The sequence below is a fragment of the Podarcis muralis genome, chromosome W, assembly GCF_964188315.1.
Source record: "Podarcis muralis chromosome W, rPodMur119.hap1.1, whole genome shotgun sequence".
NCBI lineage: Eukaryota > Metazoa > Chordata > Lepidosauria > Squamata > Lacertidae > Podarcis > Podarcis muralis.
The window spans coordinates 16,367,547-16,390,990 of record NC_135674.1 but is presented as its reverse complement, the minus strand read 5'-3'; the positions used below and the strand labels follow the sequence as shown (position 1 = coordinate 16,390,990).

Below are 23,444 nucleotides of genomic sequence, written 5' to 3'. Positions count from 1 at the left end.
GGAGATTCTTATTCCTCTCCCATACCTGATATATTGGTCCCCTAAAAATATGATTTAGGAAGCTCCTGTGGACCTTTACCTTCTCATACCAGAGGTACGAGTGCCACCCGTACCTGTTATTAAAGCCTTCCAAGTCTAGTATATCTCCCCTCTCCAATTTTATCCAGTCTTTCAGCCAAAGTAGACACGCCGCTTCGTAGTACAAACTCAAGTCTGGGAGGGAGAAGCCCCCTCTTTCCTTCTTATCTATCAAGATTTTCATTTTTATCCGTGGTCTTTTCCCCTGCCAGATGTATTTCGCCAGGGTACTCTGCCACTCTTTACATTGTTTTAAGCCTTTGAGTATGGGGATAGTTTGAAATAGAAACAACATTCGGGGCAGAATGTTCATTTTGACAACTGCTATTCTCCCCAGAAAGGAAAGTTTCATCCTCCCCCAGGTTTCCAAATCTTTCTTTATATTCTTCCATGTGACCTCGTAATTATCCTTATATAAGTTTAGATTTTTTGCCGTAACCCATATTCCGAGGTATTTCACTTTTTTAACTACTGTGATTTCCGCCCTTCGTTCTAAATCTACCGTTTCTTCCTTAGATAGATTTTTGACCAGCATTTTAGTTTTATTTTTGTTTACCTTGAATCCTGCCACAACTCCAAATTCTTCAATTTTTTGTAAAGCTTCTTTTACACTACATTTTGGGTCTTCTAAAGTTAGTACGATGTCATCCGCAAAGGCTTTAATTTTATACTCCCTCTTTCCTACCTTCACTCCTTTGATCTCTGTTGTCCCCCTCAGTCTCTCATTAAGTATTTCTAAAACTGTTATGAATAGTAAAGCAGACAAGGGGCAACCTTGTCTAGTTCCTTTATATATATTAAAGTATTCTGTTGTGGTATTATTTATTACCAGTTTTGCCTTCTGTTCCTTATATATCGCTTCTATGCCTCTTCTGAAGTTTTCTCCCATTCCCATCATTTCCAAACTTTTCTTTAAAAAGTCCCAGGAGATATTATCAAATGCCTTTTCGGCATCTATGAACACCAGAGCCGCCTGTTTATCTATATTTATATCCAAATATTCAATAATGTCTATCAAGTTCCTTACGTTATCCCTTAATTGTCTCCCTGGAAGGAAGCCTGATTGATCTTTATGTATTTTATTATTCAAAACCTTTTTTAATCTTTCTGCCATTATGTCTGCAAATAACTTATAATCATTATTTAATAATGAGATTGGCCTATAATTCTTTACTTCCAAAATATCTACATCTTTTTTAGGAATTAATGTAATAAATGCTTCCTTCCAGGTATTCGGGATCTTTCCTTCTTTTAGTATATTATTCATCACTTCTCCTAGCACTGGGGTTATTTGATTACTTAATGCTTTGTAGTATTTGGCCGGGAGGCCATCCAGCCCCGGTGCTTTCCCAATTTTCATCTTTCTTATAGCCTTCTTTATCTCCTCTTGTGTAATTGCCTGATCTAATATCTCTCTTTCTTCTTTTGGAATTTGCTTCAGGTGGTGTTTTTACAGAAAATGATCTATTCCTTGTTCTGATTCCTGTCCTCTTTTATATAAATCCTTATAGTATTTTTGGAATATCCTTTTTATTTCCTTTGGTTCTTCCACAATCCTTTCTCCTTCCCTTATCTTACAGATCGTGTTTTGTTTCCTCCTTTCTCTTATTTGCCACGCCAAAAATTTCCCTATTTTGTTTGCAGATTCAAAACTCTTCTGATTCATCATTTTAATTTTCCATTCTATCTCTTGATTAATTATTGTGGAAAATTTGGCTTGTAATATCTTTATATTCTGTTTTGCAGTCTCCTCACTAGGATTGATAGTTAATCTTCTTTCATTTTCCAAGATCTGTATTAAAATCTGTTCTTTCTTTGTCTCTTTTTCTTTTCTTAGTTGGCTATTTTTCTGTATCAAAAAACCCCTCATGACTGCCTTTCCTGCGTCCCACACCGTCTCTATATCAGTTTCCCCATTTATATTCCATTTAAAGTAATCTTCGATTGTTTCTATGGCTTTATTTACAGTCTTCTGGTCATTAAATAAAAAAATCATTCATTCTCCATCTACCTGGTTTACCATCCTTGCCTTTTAACTCAATAGACACCGCATTATGGTCAGAAATGGTTCGTGGAAGAATTTCAGATTTAATTAAATTCTGTGTCAGTTCCCTCGATATCCAAATACTATCTATTCTCCCCCAACTCTGGTTTGGGTTTGAGAAGAAAGTATATTGTTTTATAGTGGGTTTTTTCAGTCTCCATGCATCGATTAATCCCAAATTATTTACCATATCAAAGAAAGATCGGGGTAATTTGCCTTCTTTTGTCCCTTGTTTTTTTGTTAACTTATCTAAGTTTGGAGACACCACCCCGTTAAAATCACCCATCAATATCATTTTTTGGTCCATCCATTCCATCAATTTGTCACTTAATTCAGAGAAAAAAACTGATTTTTTATCATTTGGTGCGTATATTCCAACCACAATTACTTTTTCTCCCTGAAACACCATCTGAACTACAACCATTCTCCCTTGATCATCTTTGTACAATAGTTGAGGATCATATTTTTCCTTTATATATAGTACCACCCCTCTTTTCTTAACCTTGTCTGATGTCACGAAGTCCAGTCCTAGTCTCTTGTTACTCAATACCCTCTTGTGTTTGTTTATTACATGAGTCTCTTGTAGGCAGATTAGGTCACAGTTCTTTTTCAATAGTATATGTACAATTTGATTCCTTTTATTTTTATTGTTCAACCCATTCACATTCCAACTTAGTGTTTTTAACGCCATCTATTGTGTAGTGTTAATTAGCTTATCAAATCTAAATACGATCTACTGTTCTTTATCTTCTTTCTCTACTTCTTCCCTTTCTCCTTTCGGGCTCTCCTCTTTTTGTTCTTCTTCACTCCCCTCGCTCTCACCTTCCTCCCCCTGCTGCTCCCCCCCTCCTCCCCCCCCATCATTTTCCCCAGATCCTTCTCATATCTCCTCGCAAATTTTTGAAGTTCTGAGATGGTAGACAGCTTGAACCTTTTTTCTTTGAAATAGAATGAAATACCCTCCGGAAACTCCCATCTATACAAGATCCCATTTTTCTTCAAAAGATTTGTTAGTTTTTTATATGGGTCTCTCCCTCGAAGAAATCTCGAAGTAATCTCTCTAAAGATAATAATTGAGTTTCCTTCAATATATAACCTTTTAACATAGTTCTGTTTCAGTATTTCATTTCTTATCTCCAACGAGTTAAACATGGCTATTACATCTCCTGGCAGTTTTTTCCCTTTGGCTTTAGCCGATTTTGGTCTTATTCGAAAAATATTTGCTAGACAGTGATTAATCTCTTCTTCCTTTCTGTCTAACCAAATTGCAAGCTCTTTCACCACTTTAGCTCTAATATTCTCATTCAAATTCTCTGGTTTTCCTCTGAGTTTCAGATTAGATTGATTTTGTCTCATTTGTGTCATAGCCATGTTATCCAACAACTCTTCCTGTATCTTCTCTATCTCTTTAACCTCTACTCTAATCCTGTCCACCTCTCTCTTACTGTCTTTCGTATCTTTTTGCACCCTTTTCATTGAATCCTCCAAAACCTTGGCTCTCACGAGAGATCCTTAACTTTTCCTGTCAGTTCACCCACCACTCCCTCCAGTTTTTTATCCAAAGTATTTTGTACTTCTATTAACTTTCTCTCAATATATTGCTCATTATTTTTAAATTCTTTTCTTATTTCGGCCATCAAGCTATCATAGAGACTCTCCTCCCCGAAGGGGAGGGGAGGGGTTGTGGTCGGGGCTCGAGCTCCGGCTAGCAGGGGGCGTGGCCCCCTGCTGCCCACTCACCTGGCTGGCGCTCACGCCCCCTCGGTGGCCATCCAACCGGGGGCCGCGGTGGGGGCGTGTTCAGCAGCATTTTGCTGCAGCGCCAGCCTTCCCCCGGCCTCATTCTTCCTTGCTTCGCCCCTCACGAGTCAGCAGGATAGGCTGTTCTCTCTCCCGGTGAAGAGCGACCACGTGGAGCCAGTTCCGAAGCGGACGTTCACTGAGGGAAGTTTTGCGCTACTGTCCTGTCGTCTTAGCTCCCTTTACTTCCTACCTGTCCTTAATTATCGCTTAGTACAACCCTGTACTTCCCTATTCCTTTTGCGCTGCTTTGGCTACAGCCCACGTGTCCTCTACTTCTTGGCCGCCGCTCTCAGCCGCCTAACAGCTGACGGGCGCATCCTGATTTTTCCGCTTGCTACTGCCCAGCCGGTTCGTGTTTGCTTGCTAGTGGGGGCTGGGGGTCGTCTTTGGTTTATCTTAGATTCGCGGGTCGGTGTTAGATAGGTTTAGGTGTGTGTGCTGGGTCCTCAAGTGCCGGGCTGCTCAGGCGAAACCCCACGTGACCGCTCCCCCCCTTGGCCGGGCAGCCCATCAGCTGGAGCGCGCGCTCCATTTGTTTCGCTTACTCCCAAACCTCGCGGCTGAGCGCTGGTTCTCCTAGCGGCTTGTGGAGCTTTTGGGAGGAGAATCTTTCGGGCACAATCGATTGAAGGGTACCCTGGGTGTTTTGCTTCGTGGAGGTTACCGCCGGTGTGCGGTAGCTCCACGTGTTCCGCGGCCGCTTTGTGGGGGTTACTAGAACGTAGCATCGCCGGGCATACGGCCATTCAGGGCAGCGGGTGTGTGCCTGGCAGCTTCCTCCCCCTTCGTTCGATTTCTTTTTGCAAGGCCGTGTGCTACCTGCTGCCTCGGCCGTGTGTGCGTGCGTGTGTCTTCTTGGTTATGCCTCACTGTTTGCCCCATTCTTGGCTGTAGCGCGTTTCTGGAACAGAGCTCAAGTGGTCTGGGAGTGTGCGTTTGTCGGCGTTGTGTGTGTGCCGCCCATCAGCCACAGGGCGCACGTTGTCTTGTTTTGTTCTGCCTGCCTCCGCTCTTAAAACCCTTCAGTTTGCTGCCTAAATTACGTTTGGCTTTGAATCCTAATAAGGGGGTCAGAATTATTCGCTGCTTTTGCTCAAACCCACTAGTATCGGTTCTTCTGGATGTTGGGAGCTCCGCTTCAGCCCCCCCCCCCTCTAGGCTGGCCGTCGGTTGTTGTTGCCTGTTACCCTCCCTTGTAGTCCAGCAACGTGGTGGGTGAGGGTTATTTCCTATTTTGCCCAAAGCAGCTGAAGCAGAAGGGAGGGTGCTTTACACGTGCTAGCCAACTTTGAGAGTATTATTACTTCCCCTTCTTTTCTCTTGGGGTGATTCTTTGTGCTCGGTTTAAAAGGGAAAAGTTTCTGTGTTACTGGGTCTCCAACTTCGTTAAATTTCAACCCTTCGGTGCGCTCTGAGCCCTTTCCCCCCATCCCTCCTTGGTTGTTTAAAGGTGTTTGCTTCTTTCCTGGTCTGCCTGGGGTCCCCCCCCTCTCTCCTTCGTTGTTTAAAGATGTTTGCTTCTTGCCTGGTCTGCCTGGGGTCTGCTTAGGGGTTGCTATAGAAACGCTGCCATAGTAACGCCATTGTTGTGGCCGGCCAGCAGGACAATTTAAATGTTGATGAGCGATAAGTAAGCCTATTGTTCCCCAGAGGCACATTGTCAGGGAGCTTTTGTCAGCTTATCTTACCTGAGGCAGGCTAAGGATTGCTGGGCTATTGTTCTTTTGTATGAGGAGGTGAAGCGTAGCAGCAGCAGGGAGCCATCTATTGTACCTTGGCTTATATTACTTTAAATTTACTGGGAGCGGCTCATCTCCTAGCTTCTGCCCTCACCTGGCTAACACACAAAGAAGGTTATATTTTGATTGACTGCCTGGTGACTTTACAGTGTTTACCATTTCACTGTGCCACTGGGTACTGGTAGCACAGACAAATTAGTAAAGATATTTATTCTATTAACAATAATAATAACAAGGCTACAGTGCCTGGCAGGCAGTAGATTGCTAAGCTATTGCTCTTTTGTTCTTTTGTTCTATTGTTCTTGTTGTCTTTGGAAGTGAACCTTGGCAGCAGTCTTGGCTTTATTATTTGGAGTTTAGTGGGAGCGGCTTTTCTCCTAGCTGCTGCCCTCATCTGGCTAACACAAAAAGGGGAGTTATATACCTGAGTTACTGCCTTGTGACAATACGGTGGTTACCAGCCCATTGAGCCACTGCCAGCTGGTAGCACAGGCAAAATTCATAGAATAAATTTATTTTATTAGCAATAATAATCACAAGGCTGGGATAAATTGAGAATTTATTGGCTTGTTTTTGATTTGGTTATTTAGCACATCCATACTGGGAAATATTAAAGAGACTGTATAGTAAAAGAGGACAAATAAGAAATTAATAAATAATAAATAGAAAACTACAAACAGATATATAGATAATACATAATAAATAAATAAATAAATAATTTTAAAAAAAAGTTAATAAATTGAATAACTTGATATATACTCAATAATAATAATAATAACAACAACATATAGATTTATATACATATAAGAAATAATAATAATAATAATTAATTAATTAATTAATACATACACTGACACTCACACGTACACACATACGCTCTAACAAATACTGTGGCATTTGTAGCGTACAAGGCACACCTTATGGCTCCCAAGAGGAAGCGCGCGCCTGTGGCCACACGTAGCTCAGCAGAGAGCGCATCACGGGGTCGACAGGGCAGGGGTAATAGTACAAGGCCTCCCGTCTCCCACCTCCTGAATGCTTTTAGAGCTTTCATAGATGAATACGAACAACGCTTCCCGGGCGCGAACCCCAGTCCCCCCCCTTCCCCTGATGTCATCCCAGATACCCAGGAGTTCCCAGAGAGTTCTCAGTCTTCCCAATGGGACGAAATGCCAAGTACATCGGCCGCCCTCTTTAATAATACACAATCGGTGCGGACTAGGTCTCAGTCAAGGGCTTCGGCATCTGGGTCTCGGGCGCGGGGGGGGGGAAGCGACTTCTAAGTCTACTCGCAATAATAATTCGGCTGCCCCTAGTTCTTCCAATCGCTCGCAGGACAAGCGGCCCAGAGCCCAGTCGCCAGATTCTGAGGCTTCGTCGGCGGCTGAAGACGCGCAACAGGAGGAAGAGGGCGCCGCCACCGCCGCCACCGCCGCCACCGCCGCCACCGCGGAGAAGCCTTCGGGTAAGAGGCGCGAAAAGAAGAAGCATACATGTAGGAAGAGCAGGTCTCGGAGGGACGACTCGGATGATGATACAGGTACTTCTTCGTCAGAGTATGATAGCGACGCGTCGCTAGGTTCCTATTGGGGGAAGGGCGAGGAAATATCTGGTCTTCCAGACTGGGCTCTGTCGAGGAGGGCCAATAGCCATCGTAAAAAGTTTGGGGGGAGTCAGGAGTGGAAGGATGGGGCTCTGGTAAAAGACGCCACCTCATCCACCTACTCAACCTCGGATGTTATACCAGGCGAACATCTGTCTCCTAAACTACGAGCAAAAATCTTAAATGGTGAGTTTGTTGACATGTTTAAATTAGTGCCCCCAGCAGAGGAGTTAGGCAGGGGTGAAAAGAGGCCCTCGCATGGCAAGAGAAAGAGCAAATACCCTTCTGTGCCTAGGACGTTTGAAAATTGGCTTGATGGTTTTCAAGCCTTTATGGGGACGATTGTCGCTGCCTACCCCAAGCGGGCGGTTCACCTTGTCGCCTACCTTTCACATATTCGCACGGCCTGTGCCCTTTCGGGGGAGGCGGCGGCCATAAGCTATGACAAAAAATTCAGAAGGAAGGCGTCCAGAATCCCTTTAGCACGCTGGGATCAGATTGAGAATGGAATATGGTCTGTGGCTGTTGGTCCGTATGTAGAAAAGAGGCCAGTCGACTCGTATCGGTCGGCTAGAAGTGACCAAAGGAAGGATTTTAAGCGTCGGGTGTGCTGGGAGTACAACAAAGGGTTTTGCCAAAGGCCATCTTGTAAAGTCACACATGAATGCGAAAGATGCGCCGGGGGCCACCCTGTTACATCCTGCTTAAGAGGGGGGAAGCAGCCCTTTCGTGGAGGCCGGGGGTCCCATCATCCCAGTTCCAGGGGGGCCCCCGCAGCAGGGAACAGACGGTGAGGTAGTCTTGGGATTGGCTTTTTCCCCTATCAAGCTCATCCCCCTTTGCAATCTTCTGTCTCTTTACCCGGATAAGGATGCAGCTTCCTACCTCAGGGAAGGTTTTTCCAGTGGGTTTCGTATTCCCATAGCGGGTTCATTAATTGCGAAAGATTCACCCAATCAAAAATCAGTTAGAGAGAGACCGGAAGTTGCTGAAAGGAAGATAGCAAAAGAGGTCAGCGCCGGCAGGGTTGCAGGCCCCTTCGATAGTCCCCCCATACCAAATTTGCACATATCTCCGCTAGGCATTGTGCCCAAGAAGACCCCCGGTGAATTCAGGCTCATTCATAATCTGTCCTTCCCAAAGGGCGGCTCGGTCAACGATGCCATCCCGCCTGAGTTATGCACAGTGAAATACGCCACCTTCGATCAGGCAGTTAAGTTGATCCGCAGTTTCGGCCCCGGGGCGTTGTTGGCAAAGTGTGATATCGAATCGGCCTTCCGCCTTTTGCCAGTACATCCCGCTGATTTCCGGTTGCTGGGTTTTAAATTTCAGGGAAAATACTATGTTGACAGGGCCATGCCAATGGGCTGCGCTGTTGCCTGTTCGGCGTTCGAAGCCTTCAGCACGTTCTTGGACTGGGCCCTGCGTTTCAGGGCAAATACCATTGGGGTCACGCATTACCTGGACGATTTCCTTTTCGTGGGCGGAGCCAACACGGGGGAGTGCGCCTCCTTGCTGGAGGCCTTCTCAGCCCTGGCCGAGGACCTTGGGGTCCCTCTTGCGGCGGAGAAAACGGAGGGACCAGCCACACGCTTAACTTACCTTGGCATTGAGCTGGATACAGTGGCCCAGTCATCCCGCTTACCTGGTGAAAAGATTGAAGCCCTTAGACAACTAATTCAGGACACTCTTAAGCTTAGGAAGATCACCCTTAGGCAAATTCAATCTTTATTGGGCCACTTTAACTTCGCGTGCAGGGTGGTGTCCCCCGGACGCCCCTTCTGTGCTCGCCTTGCCAGATTGTCAGTCGGCCTGAAACACCCCCTCCACAGGGTTCGCCTCCCCAGGTCGGTCAAAGCAGATCTCGAGGTCTGGACAGCCTTTTTGGAAAAATATAACGGGGTCTCTCTTTGGCAGGATGTTTTGAATCTATCATCCGACTTTCAGGTTCAATCGGATGCAGCAGGGTCTTTAGGTTTTGGTTTGTATTTCAAAGGGCGCTGGTGCGCACAACGCTGGCCCTCAGCATGGCAGGGTCAGGCCATCACGCGGGATCTCACCTTTCTCGAGTTCTTTCCAATAGTAGTGGCCGTGCACATCTGGACGGAGGAGTTCCGAGATCACCGAGTGTGCTTCAGGACCGACAACCTGGCGGTGGTGAACATTCTTGCCAGGCAGTCATCTCGGTCTGCGAGGGTCTCCTCTCTCCTGCGGGCGTTCGTCCTCCGTTGCCTTGAGTACAATATCTTATTTTCAGCCAAATTCGTACCAGGTGCCAATAATGATATAGCCGACGCCTTGTCTCGATTCCAGATTCCTCGTTTCCGGTCGCTCGCACCTGGAGCACAACTGTTGCCCGAACCCTTTCCGGAGTACCTGTGGAACGTTGGAGACGCAAAGTGATACAGGGAGTATTAGCGTCCGTGGCACCTTCCACGCTCAGGTCCTATAGGAAGGCCTGGTGTGATTTCCTGGGTTTCAGGTTTGGGTTGTCTGGGCTGTCACATAGCACCCCCCCCACCACCACTGATGACGTCCTGCAGTACCTGTCCCATCTGGATGACCTCGGACGTGCTACGAAAACCTTAAAGATCCACGTAGCAGCCATCAGCTTCTTTTCAAAGGCGACGTTTGCGCAAGACCCATGTAGCGATTTTCTGATCCGTAGAGCCATTGAAGGTTGGGGCAGGTTGCAACCGCCCAGGACCGTGGGGCGTAAGCCTATTTCTTATGGATTGCTATCTCAGATACGCGTAAAGCTCAGGACAATTTGTTGGTCTAAGTTTGAGGCACGGCTCTTCTCTGCGGCTTACGCTATAGCTTTTTTTGGTGCGCTCAGAGTTGGTGAGGTTGTGTGTGAAGCTAGTGCGCGGGGTTTAACTCGCGGCCTCCTGTGTGAGGATGTACAGCTATCAGAATCTGCTGTGTCAGTACTGGTGCGTCAGTCCAAGACCGATCAGTCTGGCAAGGGTGTCCTGCTCAAGCTCACAGCGTCGGCCCAGCAGGGCCCATGTCCGGTGAAGGACACGAGGCGGTTTCTCCGCCTTAGACCAGCCGTCCCGGGACCGTTCCTGATACACGAGGATGGGTCGCCCCTGTTGAGATACCAATTCACTAGAGTAATGCGCAAGGCTATTGAGGCTTGTGGCCTACCCCCCAATGAGTACGCTGCACATTCGTTCAGGATCGGGGCTGCCACCACGGCCGCGCACCTGGGGTTGCCGGCAGAAAGGATAAAAGAGTTGGGCCGGTGGAAATCCAATGTTTATAAGTCGTATATTCGCAACCTTGCGCCTACCCCTTAGTCTGCTTACCCTTCCTTTTGTTCTGTGTTTATTCACAGCTATGCCCGGAAGAAGCGTGTGGATTTGCGGTCACAGCATTGTTCATTGGGCCCGCGTGCGAGCGGTGAGCTGCGGCCTGGCACCCAACCTTGGTCTGCCACGCGACGTTCGAGTTTCCTGGTTTTCGAGAAGAGGCATGCGTTGGGAAGAACTGATGCCTTTGCTGCGGGAGAAAATAGCCAATCTCGGCTCTCCCGACATCCTGGTGATTCATTTAGGGGAGAATGACCTTGGCAACAAAAGGAGTGTGGACTTGCTGTCGAGCATAAAAAGAGACTTGAATGCATTTGCAGCCCTGTGTCCCAGAACAACAGTGTGCTGGTCCTCCTTCTTGAAAAGAACTGTGTGGCGCGGTGCGCAAGACTGTATGGCCATTGAAAGAACCAGGAAACTCGTAAATCGGGCGGTAGCCCGTTGGGTGCGCTTTATGGATGGCCGAGTGATTTACCATGACCGTATCCGGATTAGCGACAAAGCTTTATACCGGGATGACGGTGTCCACTTATCAGATCTTGGGAATGACTTCTGGTTAGCTAGTGTCATTAAAAACATCTGGGATTGGTTGCAGCTTTGAGGGTATTGGCGGCGAGCCTTTAGCTCGGGTGGCGGTTAGGCATTGGAATAATGTGTTGCGCTGTGTGGAAGTGCTAGGTGTGGCCATCGCCTATGCCTTCAATTTTTAGGGGTATTCCGTTAAAGGAATCTGGGGGTCGTGTATTCCGTCCGATGCCTGCTTGGCGGGAGGCCTTGGCACGACCCTCGGTGACAGCAGGGGTGAGCCTATAGTCGGATTGGCATCGACAGGCTCCACCTACTGGTGAAGAACCCACTTGTTTCGATCCAATGCCTAAGCCAATACCTTTTAAATGCTGTAACCAATAAAGTTGTGGCCTTTTCCTAGCCCATTAACCTTATATCACGTGTCCTTGTGTCTTCATTTCACTTCACCGGGGTCGGGTCCTCGAACCACAATCTCTAATTTCTTTCGCCTCCTTCCCCTCTTCTTGTCTTGAAGGCCTCCTTTCCGCTGGTGTTGCCACACCCTTTTTTGAACCATTCGGCATTTTATATATTTAGTGTTAATTCCTCCTTCAGCACTGGAAAAGTAGGGTGTATAGGTGGCAAAACTAACGTCTCTTAAATAATACAGCGAGGGTCCAATATTTACCTGTACTGGGTTGATGAGGTGCAGGAGATGGCACTGAGATAAGATGCCAGATGGTAGTACAGTTTTTAAGGCACCTAAATAAAACAGTTTATGCCAGATGGTAACACAGTTTTTAAGGCGCCTGAATAAAGGCACGTATTTAAATCTTTATGGTTTTAAAGGTAAATAGGAGGAGCAGAGTCCTGCTAAAAAAAATCTTTTTAACTGAGAGTAGAGTTCAGTTTTCCCTTATTCCGATGTTGGTGTGTGTCAGGGGCTCAGGAGCAGAGGCGCAGGGGAGAGAGGAAATGGAGAGCGAAGGGGAAGAATCTGAGGGCAGCGGAGGGCAGAATGACAGTGACCCGAGAGATTCCATGAGCCTCTCCAGTGAATCAGAAGATTCCCAGAAGGGGGCGCCGATGGCCAGGGCAAGGGGGGTCCCAGGGGGGACACACCAGAAGCAGGGGGCCAGCGGAGACTCCCAAAGCAGTAGCTGGAAATCAGGGCCAGCTTCCCCACCAGAGAGTAGTGAGAGGGAAGAGCCCCATAGGTCAGAGTCAGCATCTCCTCCGGCAAGCAGGGAGGCGGAGTCAAGCCCAGCTGGCATCCCCGAAGAGGGAAGCAGCGACAGGAGCAGTATAACGGTCAGAAGGAAGGTGGCAGGCTGGGCGCGCGCGCCAAGTTCAAATGTACAGGCGCGCGGGACAGCAGAAAGCACGGATTGGGAACCAGGTCCTAAAGCTCGCCGGAGGGAGGGGGAAGACTCAGGGGATTCAGCCTCAGAAGAGTCTAGGAAGGGCAAGACCTCGGCGGACAAGCGGACCCAGAGGAAGAGGGAGCAGAGGAAGAGGTGGAGCAAAGCTAGGGTCTTAAACTGGTGTCTGGGGGGAGGAGACTCAGATGGAGCTTCGACGGTCTAGGGTTTCAGACGTAGGGCTGCGCGCCACGGCTGTCAAACCAATAATGAACTTCAATAAAGACTTCTGTATATAAAGAGGAACTGGCGTTGGTCCTTTGTGAGCTGGGACCAGGGGCAGCTCTGACAGTGTGTATCTCTTTAAATCACAGAGAGAGACACAGACACAGCAGAGCAGAAAGGCGGAGCAAAGTCCCCCCTTGTTTGCTTCCTCCTCTGCTTGATTAGACGGCAGTAATGGCAGTATCAAACAGTCTCTATCCTTTGGCAAAGAGAGCTGACAAAAACGGCAGTAGTAGCAGTATCAAACAGTCTCTATCCTTTGGCAAAGAGAGCTGGAGAAAACATAGGCTCCATACGCCATTCGTATCACTCCCCCTCCCAAACGCCACAGTCAAAAAAAAAGAAAAAATTTGAAACAGGAAACCATCCACAAAGCCCCACGCTGGTTGTAAAGTTCTCCGTCCCTGTGAAACAGAAGAAATTCCTTCCCTTCTCTCTAGTCTATTAGTAAGTCTATTAGTAAGTCTCTTTGTTACAATGCCTCCGACTCTTTATACTTTGTGTCTGAGGTCTTTCCATCACACTCACTTAGCGGGTAGTTTCTTGCTCTTATTTCCTCTTTCCCAGCCTTTCGCTTTACTCCACTTTCACCTTACCGCCAGTGGTGGATTCCTCCTCCTTTTGTTATTCAAGTTTCGTCTCCGCTGGGTTATCTTAGAATTCCTTTGATCTTAGCTCAATTATATCTAGTTTCTGTTTTGCTATTACATGCTCAATCCGGGTAGGTTTGGCTTCACAGTTTAAACCATTTACATTCCAACTCAATATTTTAAGGTTGGCCATTTTCAGAGTCAGTTACAATATCTGTTTTCCCTAATGCTGCCTCTTCCAGTGCTAGCTGTTGCAGAGCTTTCTTTTGCTCGGCTCAGGGGTCTCCCCTGTCTTGTTTGGGGACTAAGTCTCTCCTATTTTTGTCCAAGAAAACGCTTGCCAGAAATTCTGATGTTAATCTGTATCTCTTTTTCATAAATGTGAAGGATATGCCCTCTGGGAATTCCCATTTGTATCTTATGTCAGCTCTTCTGAGTACCGTGGTCAAAAACCTATATTTTGTTTTTCTAAGTCTCAGTTTCAATGGAATCTCTCTAAAAATGTCTACTTTCTGCCCAGCAACCACAAGATCTTTTTCAAAAACTGTTCTGAAGGATTGCATCCTTCACCTTTTTTGTCACTAATGTTTCACTAATGTTAGTAAAATATCTCCTGGCTGCTACCAGGCTTCTAATACAGCTTTCTAGTAGGCCATCCAACCGGTCTTTACTTCCCCCCATCCATTCTGAGATTGTCTGTATGACATATGTCTCCAGGATTGGCTCAGAGTCAGAGTCTGGTAGGCCTCTGATTCTGAGCGTCCTATCTCTTTCTCTTAATTGCAAAAGAAGAACCTGATCTTCTAAGTCGTTCTGTTTCCCTTGAACCCCCTTCTACCAATCCCAACATCCCTTTTTGTTCCACTTTTACTTCTACTACCTCCTCTCTTAATTTTTCTAATTTGTCTACTTTGGTCTCTAGATTATTGACCTTATCTCCCAATATCCCAAACTGTTCTTTCAGAACTTTATTTGAGTTCTCAATGTCTCTGTGTACTTGTTCCTTCAATGATAGGTTAGATTTTTCCATATCACTGTGAACCAGTTGTGTAGATTCTTGCATTGATTGAATCATCTCTTTCCTAAATTCTGAAAGTTGAAATGCAAAAAGATCTGTCTGCTCTTTCTCTCCATTGTCTCCAAGTTGTACACTGACCCATCTGGCAGCTGCCGCAGCAGTAGCTACCGCTTTCATAGTTGCCCTCTCTGTACCAGACATTTCTTATCTGTTGGTTCCTAGTGTTATATGAGCTGTTCAAGATCACACCTGCAAATCCTGAGTCTATTCAGCCATAGGACTATCCCCCCCTCCCAGATTCCTCCTAGTTTCCCTTTCCCTTTTGTCTGCTTTCTCCCTCCCCAAGACACTGTATCATGCGCTTTTATCCCAAAAACAGAGGAGAAACATAAGGGAAAATAACACTTCCAGTAAATCAAAAAACATAAAATGTACAAATACAATATTAAACAGTGAAAAAGAGAATTAATTAATTAATATTTACAGAAACAGAGGAGGTGAAGTGATAAATATATTAGGCCAGTCCGGATTCCAGTTATTGTCTCTTAAAGAAAAGGAATGAAAAGAAGGTTGTTCTTTAAGTTATACTTATCTACTTATAAAATGTCAAATGATGATGGTTTGCAATAGTTCCAGAACTTGTAATTCCACTTTATTTAATTCTTATTTGTAATCCCATGGCAGTTGTCTTGTTTTCCAGTTCTCAAACAGGCTGGGGTTTCAGTTGGCAGATCTTATTTGAAGAGTTCTTTCAATTTCTAATATATTTTTTTTTGGGGGGGGGGGCGCTTCAGAATGCTTGGGAAGCTGTTCCAGGCTCTTTTCCACTTTTATTGGGGTTGCCCCCCAAATGTGCAAGTGTTCCCTCCAGGCTTCCTTTCTTCCCCCTTTTCTTCCTTAGCTCCTCCAATATATATATTTTAAAAAGTTATTCAAACCTCCAGCTGTCAATAGGCTTTCACTTGTATCTCACTAGGTAACTGGATCAACAGGCATTTAAAAGTTATGACGCTGGAAGATGAGCCCCTCAGGTCAGAAGGCGTCCAACATGCTACTGAGGAAGAGCGGAGGACAAGTACAAGTAGATTCAGAGCTGATGAAGCGGCTGGGCCAAAGCCAAAAGGTCGCTCAGTTGCAGGTATGCCTGGAAGCGAAAGGAAAGTCCAATGCTGTAAAGAAAAATATTGCATAGGAACCTGGAATGTAAGAACCATGAACCTTGGTAAGCTGGATGTGGTCAAAAATGAGATGGCAAGAATAAATATTGACATCCTGGGCATCAGTGAACTAAAATGGACGGGAAAGGGTGAATTCAGTTCGGATGACCATCATATCTACTACTGTGGGCAAGAACCCCGTAAAAGAAATGGAGTGGCCCTCATAGTCAACAAAAGAGTGGCAAAAGCTGTACTGGGATGCAATCTCCCAAAAGAGTGGCAAAAGCTGTACTGGGATGCAAAGCCCCACGCTGGGATGCAAAGCCCCACGCTGGTTGTAAAGTTCTCCGTCCCTGTGAAACAGAAGAAATTCCTTCCCTTCTCTCTAGTCTATTAGTAAGTCTATTAGTAAGTCTCTTTGTTACAATGCCTCCGACTCTTTATACTTTGTGTCTGAGGTCTTTCCATCACACTCACTTATTTAAAGATAATTATGAGAAATGTTGGTCGGAAATTAAAAAGGATTTGGAAATATGGTCGAATTTGAAGCTTTCAATGTTGGGCCAAATTGCAGCTATAAAGATGAATGTATTGCCTAGAATGTTATTTTTGTTTCAAACATTGCAAATTCTTGACAAGATGGACTGTTTCAAGAGGTGGCAGAAGGATATTTCGAAATTTGTCTGGCAGGGCAAAAAGCCCAGAATAAAATTTAAGATATTAACGGATGCAAAGGAAAGAGGGGGATTTGCCCTGCCAGACTTAAAACTGTACTATGAATCAGCAGCGTTCTGCTGGATGAAAGAGTGGATGCTCCTCGAGAATACAGATATCTTGGACTTAGAAGGTTTTAATAACGTATTCGGTTGGCATGCATATCTATGGTATGATAAGGTTAAAGCGCATAAGGCCTTTAAAAACCATATTGTCAGAAAAGCACTGTATAATGTTTGGACTAGATATAAAGATCTGTTGGAAAATAAAACTCCAAGGTGGCTGTCACCTTTGGAGGCTAAAGCGGTGAAAAAACTTAATATGGAGGCCAGGTGGCCAAAATATTGGGAAATTTTGGAACAAGAAGGGGATAAATTGAAATTACAGAGCCATGAGAAACTAAAAACAAAAGTACGAGATTGGCTCCATTATTATCAAATAATGGAGGTTTACAAACAAGACAGGAAAATTGGCTTCCAGGTGGAGAAATCAAAACTAGAAACAGAACTGCTAGAACCCAATGTTAAGAATTTGTCAAGAATGTATAACTTGTTGCTGAAATGGAATACACAAGATGAAACAGTCAAATCAGTTATGATCAAGTGGGCACAGGATATTGGTCATAATATTATGTTTGCTGACTGGGAATGGTTGTGGACCACCGGTATAAAATTTACGGCATGCAATGCCTTAAAGGAAAATATTATGAAAATGATTTATAGGTGGTACATGACCCCAGTCAAGCTAGCAAAAATATATCACCTGCCTGACAATAAGTGTTGGAAGTGTAAAGATACTGAAGGTACTTTCTACCACCTTTGGTGGACGTGCCCGAAGATTAAGGCTTTCTGGGAAATGATATATAATGAAATAAAAAAGGTACTTAAATGTACCTTTCCTAAGAAACCAGAGGCCTTTCTTTTGGGCATTGTTGGCCAATTGGTGTCGAAGAAAGACAGAACTTTTTTTATGTACGCCACTACAGCAGCAAGAATACTCATCGCAAAGTACTGGAAGACCCAAGATTTACCCACTCTGGAAGAATGGCAGATGAAAGTGATAGACTATATGACACTGGCTGAAATGACCGACAGAATCCGTGAACAGGGGAAAGAGACGGCGGAGGAGGATTGGAAGAAATTTAAAGCTTATCTCAAGAAATACTACAAATTGGATGAATGTTAAAATGTTGAGGTTTTTGTAAGAAAAGGAGATTACAGCGACAAAAGATTAAGTAAAAGAAAAGAACAATAAGGGATAAATTTGTTAAAATTAAATTTAGGATTTGCTGAAACAAGTTTAGAAATTGGGATGTAGAAAGGGGAGGTTTGGGGAAGTCAGAGAAATGAGGTTTATGAAAATAAGGAGAGGAAACTATACATGTTTGTTTGTTTCTTTATTTGTTTGTATTGTCTATAAAAATGTTGTAAAATCAATAAAAAATATTAAAAAAAACAACAAGGGGAAATGCAGTCACAGAAACTGCACAACAACCTACTCAGGAAGCTGGCTTAACAGAGCAAGTGCAAGGGCAGAGAAAGGTGGAAGAGGTTGTGAATGCACCTCAAAAGATAAAGAGACTTCAAGTCCTACATGACCAAAAGTTGCAACATTGGGAAATGGAACTCGGAGGACACTGGCTAAATTTTGGATTTAAGAAAGGTGTTATCTCTGGTGGGACTGTGAAACAGGTGGTAGATCACTTTTGGAATAACTGCTTTCTGGATTACAAATTAAAGGAAGGGAAGTGCATCACCGGGGAATGGGACAACTGGATGAAAGGAAATGAAGAATATTACTGTACGGAACTCCCCGGAGATTGGCTCCCCAAAGAGAAAGAGAAGAAATTGCAAAAGAACCCAACGGGGAACAAGGATGTATGCAACTACAAACAGAAACAAGAAAACTCGCAGAGGGGGCTTAGAAGTGACCTAAGGGCCTCAGACATTAGAACACCGGACTGAGGATGGTATAACGATATAAGGACTGACATTAACCGGAACCAGAAAAAGGGACGTTGGATAAATTTAGAATGAGAAATGCTTTTTGTAATAAACCTATATTTATGGAATTAGTGTAATACTAATGAAATATTAAGAGATGCTGGAAAGGAATAATTGGCTTTAGCAATAAGATAAGGATTAATGAGATTAATATAAAATATGAAGAGGTTTGAGTAATAAGGCTGAATTTGCTGAACAATTTTTTAAATGGAATACAAAGAGGGAGGTGGGAGGAAGTTAGGAGAACAAGTGAAAGAATGTCGAAAAAATCTGAAAGGAGGGATTTTATTTTTATTTTTTATTTTTCATTTTTGTCTTGTTTTTGAGTTGAACCTTTGGTTTTTGTAATCTGTTTTTGTAATTTTTTTGTGTTTAATTTTTGTTGCTGTTTTTGTAATCTTTTTTCTTCTTAAAATTTAATAAAATATCATTATATATATATATATATATATGCAGGTTTTGGTGTCCTCGGGTGTCTTCCCGTGTAAAAGATGGGGTGTCTAGGCGACGTTTCGACGAGGTCTCACTCGTCATCTTCAGGCTGGTGCTTTCGGCTTCTTGTTACTGGAACAGAGCAGGATCTCAGTGTTTGAGTTCCTATAAATACTGTTGAGGAGGTGTGGTGTATAGCCTCCAATGTTCTGGGCAGAGAGGAAGTTCCCAGGCTAGTGTGCCTTTTCTTCTTTTGTTCCTTAATTACTTGAGGGATATCTTGAGTGATTTCTTGAGTGATATCCTGAGTACCAACAACCAACTTCCCTTCCTTGACGTCCTAATCTACAAAAAACCTGATGGCTCCCTAGGACACACTATCTACCGGAAAAAAACACACACCAACCGCTACTTACATGCACAATCACACCACCACCCTGCACAAATAAACTCCGTAGCCAAGACTCTCATCTCCAGAACCAAACGCCTGGCTGACAAAGACCACCTGACAACTGAGTTACAGAATCTCTCAAATGTGTTAATTGCCAATGGATACCAGCAAAACAGGGTTATGAAGCTAATCCAAAAAGAAACACCCCCCAAAAACCAAGACACAGAAGAAAACAATGGCATGGCCCTCCTTCCTTATATCAAGGGCACTACAGATAAAATTAGCAAAATCCTCCATAAACACAATATCAAAACAGCCTTTTGCACCAACCAAAAAATAGCCAATATCCTCAGAAACCCCAAGGATAAAATCCAGTTGGAAAACCAAGGGGTCTATGAAATACCCTGCAAAGTCTGCCCAGCCACGTACATTGGACAAACAAACAGACGAATAAATGCACGTATTGCAGAACACAAGAATGCCGTCAAAAAAGAAGAAAAAACTTCCTCTCTTTTCCAACACATGAAAGAAACAGGACACGAAATTAATTTTGCAGATTCCAAATTGCTCTTTAACATGGAACATCACCACAAGAGAATAATCATGGAAGCCATCGAGATAGAGAAACACCCTCACAACATGAACAAGCGTGACGACACATCCCGCTTGCCAGACATCTGGAAATTAGCCCTCCCCACAAAAACTGACACCAGAGCCAGAGGCACACAGAACGCCATCACCAATCAACCACACCAGATCCAAACCCAGACCCTCTCCACAGATAAATTACAGACACCATCCAGTAGCCAAACCATGGTGGCACCTCCGGATGCTGCACCCCCCTGCAATCCCTACACAGATCTGGCTGGCACAGGCCACAAAACCACAGCTCGCCCCTATACACGAAGCCAAGCCAGAGCACAACTAATTTCAGTACAGCCATCTTCTCAGAAAAACTCTTCACAAAGTTCAAGAGGTCAAGACACAAAGGCCTTAGCAACTAATCCACACCTAATGACCCACCTAAGTGGTACTCAGGATATCACTCAAGAAATCACTCAAGATATCCCTCAAGTAATTAAGGAACAAAAGAAGAAAAGGCACACTAGCCTGGGAACTTCCTCTCTGCCCAGAACATTGGAGGCCACACCTCCTCAACAGTATTTATAGGAACTCAAACACTGAGATCCTGCTCTGTTCCAGTAACAAGAAGCCGAAAGCACCAGCCTGAAGATGACGAGTGAGACCTCGTCGAAACGTCGCCTAGACACCCCAACTTTTACACGGGAAGACACCCGAGGACACCAAAACCTGCATTCCTGTACCCGTGAAAATCTACGAAAGCATATATATATATATATATATATATATATATATATATATATATATATGCAGGTTTTGGTGTCCTCGGGTGTCTTCCCGTGTAAAAGATGGGGTGTCTAGGCGACGTTTCGACGAGGTCTCACTCGTCATCTTCAGGCTGGTGCTTTCGGCTTCTTGTTACTGGAACAGAGCTAGACACCCCATCTTTTACGTCGCCTAATCTTAAACGTCGCCTAGACACCCCATCTTTTACACGGGAAGACACCCGAGGACACCAAAACCTGCATTCCTGTACCCGTGAAAATCTACGAAAGCATAAATATATATATATATATACAGTCAGCAAAAAGCTGACTGTGGCTCAGATCATCAGCTTCTTACAGTAAAATTCAAGCTTAAACTGAAGAAAGTAGGAAAAACCACTGGGCCGGTAAGATACAATCTAAATCAAATCCCTTATGAATACACAGTGGAAGTGAGGAACAGGTTTAAGGATTTAGATTTGGTGGACAGAGTGCCTGAAGAACTATGGATGGAGGCTCACAACATTATACAGGAGGCAGCAACGAAAACCATCCCAATTAAAAGGAAATGCAAGAAAGCAAAGTGGCTGTCCAAGGAGGTCTTACAAATAGCGGGCAAAAGAAGGCAAGCAAAATGCGAGGGAGATAGCGAAAGATACAGGAAATTGAATGCAGATTTCCAAAGAATAGCAAGGAGAGACAAGAAGGCCTTCTTAAACGAGCAATGCAAAGAAATAGAGGAAAACAATAGAATGGGAAAAACCAGAGATCTGTTCAAGAAAATTGGAGATATGAAAGGAACATTTTGTACAAAGATTACCATAATAAAGCACAAAAGTGGTAAGGACCTAACAGAAGCAGAAGACATCAAGAAGAGGTGGCAAGAATACACAGAGGAATTATACCAGAAAGATATGGATGGCTCGTACACCCCAGGTAGTGTGGTTGCTGACCTTGAGCCAGACATCCTGGAGAGTGAAGTCAAATGGGCCTTAGAAAGCACTGCTAATAACAAGGCCAGTGGAAGTGATGATATTCCAGCTGAACTATTTAAAATTTTAAAAGATGATGCTGTTAAGGTGATACACTCAATATGCCAGCAAGTTTGGAAAACTCAGCAGTGGCCAGAGGATTGGAGAAGATCAGTCTACATCCCAATCCCAAAGAAGGGCAGTGCCAAAGAATGCTCCAACTACCGCACAATTGCACTCATTTCACACGCTAGCAAGGTTATGCTTAAAATTCTACAAGGCAGGCTTAAGCAGTATGTGGACCGAGAACTCCCAGAAGTGCAAGCTGGATTTTGAAGGGGCAGAGGAACCAGAGACCAAATTGCAAGCATGCGCTGGATTATGGAGAAAGCTAGAGAGTTCCAAAAAGACATCTACTTCTGCTTCATTGACTATGCAAAAGCCTTTGACTGTGTCGACCACAGCAAACTATGGCAAGTTCTTAAAGAAATGGGAGTGCCTGATCACCTCATCTGTATCTTGAGAAATTTCTATGTGGGACAAGAAGCTACAGTTAGAACTGGATATGGAACAACTGATTGGTTCAAAATTGGGAAAGGAGTACGACAAGGCTGTATATTGTCTCCCTGCTTATTTAACTTATATGCAGAATTCATCATGCGAAAGGCTGGGCTGGATGAATCCCAAGCCGGAATTAAGATTGCCGGAAGAAATATCAACAACCTCAGATATGCAGATGACACAACCTTCATGGCAGAAAGTGAGGAAGAATGAAAGAACCTTTTAATGAGGGTGAAAGAGGAAAGCGCAAAATATGGTCTGAAGCTCAACATCAAAAAAACGAAGATCATGGCCACTGGGCCCATCACCTCCTGGCAAATAGAAGGGGAAGAAATGGAGGCAGTGAGAGATTTTACTTTCTTGGGCTCCATGTTCACTGCAGATGGTGACAGCAGTCACGAAATTAAAAGACGCCTGCTTCTTGGGAGAAAAGCAATGACAAACCTAGACAGCATCTTAAAAAGCAGAGACATCACCTTGCTAACAAAGGTCCGTATAATTAAAGCCATGGTTTTCCCAGTAGTGATGTATGGAAGTGAGAGCTGGATCATAAAGAAGGCTGATCGCCAAAGAATGGATGCTTTTGAATTATGGTGCTGGAGGAGACTCTTGCGAGTCCCATGGGCTGCAAGAATATCAAACCTATCCATTCTTAAGGAAATCAGCCCTGTGTGCTCACTGGAAGGACAGATCGTGAAGCTGAGGCTCCAATACTTTGGCCACCTCATGAGAAGAGAAGACTCCCTGGAAAAGACTCTGATGTTGGGAAAGATTGAGGGCACAAGGAGAAGGCGACAACAGAGGACGAGATGGTTGGACAGTGTTCTTGAAGCTACCAGCATGAGTTTGACCAAACTGCGGGAGGCAGTGGAAGACAGGAGTGCTTGGCATGCTCTGGTCCATGGGGTCACGAAGAGTCGGACATGACTAAAAGACTAAACAACAACAACAACAACAACAACAACAACAACAAGGTAACTGGGTACAGTTAAGATTGCAAACTGTTAGAATGTAGCCATCCATCCAGTCAGAGTTAACTGTTGCAATTCTCCTTTCTGTATGCAGAGTCTGAGTCCCATTCACAAAAAAGTTTCCTTTGCAGAGCCTGTCCGCAAAGATCGGAAGCTGACTTCCTGTTTTGCTTTCGTTTTGCCAAATCGTAATTTTAGAGCCTAATTCCAGGTTTAAAATGTTTTATTGGCTTTTACCTCTGATTAGGAAGATCTGCTGCTTCTGGTGACGGATCGTAACTTCGGCAGCAGGCTGCATTGTTGCCGAGAGCAATCTCAAGCCTCTTCCCCTTCCCTCCCATGCTCACAGCAGCGGCCGGGAGACGATTGGGGGCGGCACGCGAGATTTCTCGCTCCGCTGGAACCCTCAGGTCCCCACTCTCCTGTGGGTTTCTTTTGAGGGGTGCACTGAGCTCTAGTGCTGCCCTCCAAGCCTCTCTGCCAGCTCTGTGTCGCGGACGACACTCAGCACACCGCCATTGTCCTCCGCAGGAGACCGGAAGACTCTCAGCAG

General features: G+C 44.7%; 1 protein-coding gene across 1 annotated transcript in view; it reads left to right on the top strand.

The window, feature by feature from the left end:
• The window catches only part of LOC114596483 (uncharacterized), a 58,470-nt gene extending 47,358 nt beyond the window's left edge, over nt 1–11,112 (top strand). Inside the window, exons 2-3 of the mRNA XM_077922861.1 lie at nt 7,000–7,204; nt 7,977–11,112. Coding sequence (XP_077778987.1) covers nt 7,000–7,204; nt 7,977–9,670 — 1,899 coding nt within the window. The 3' untranslated portion in view covers nt 9,671–11,112. The remainder of the gene's footprint in view (nt 1–6,999; nt 7,205–7,976) is intronic.
• Nucleotides 11,113–23,444: the final 12,332 nt, after the last annotated feature.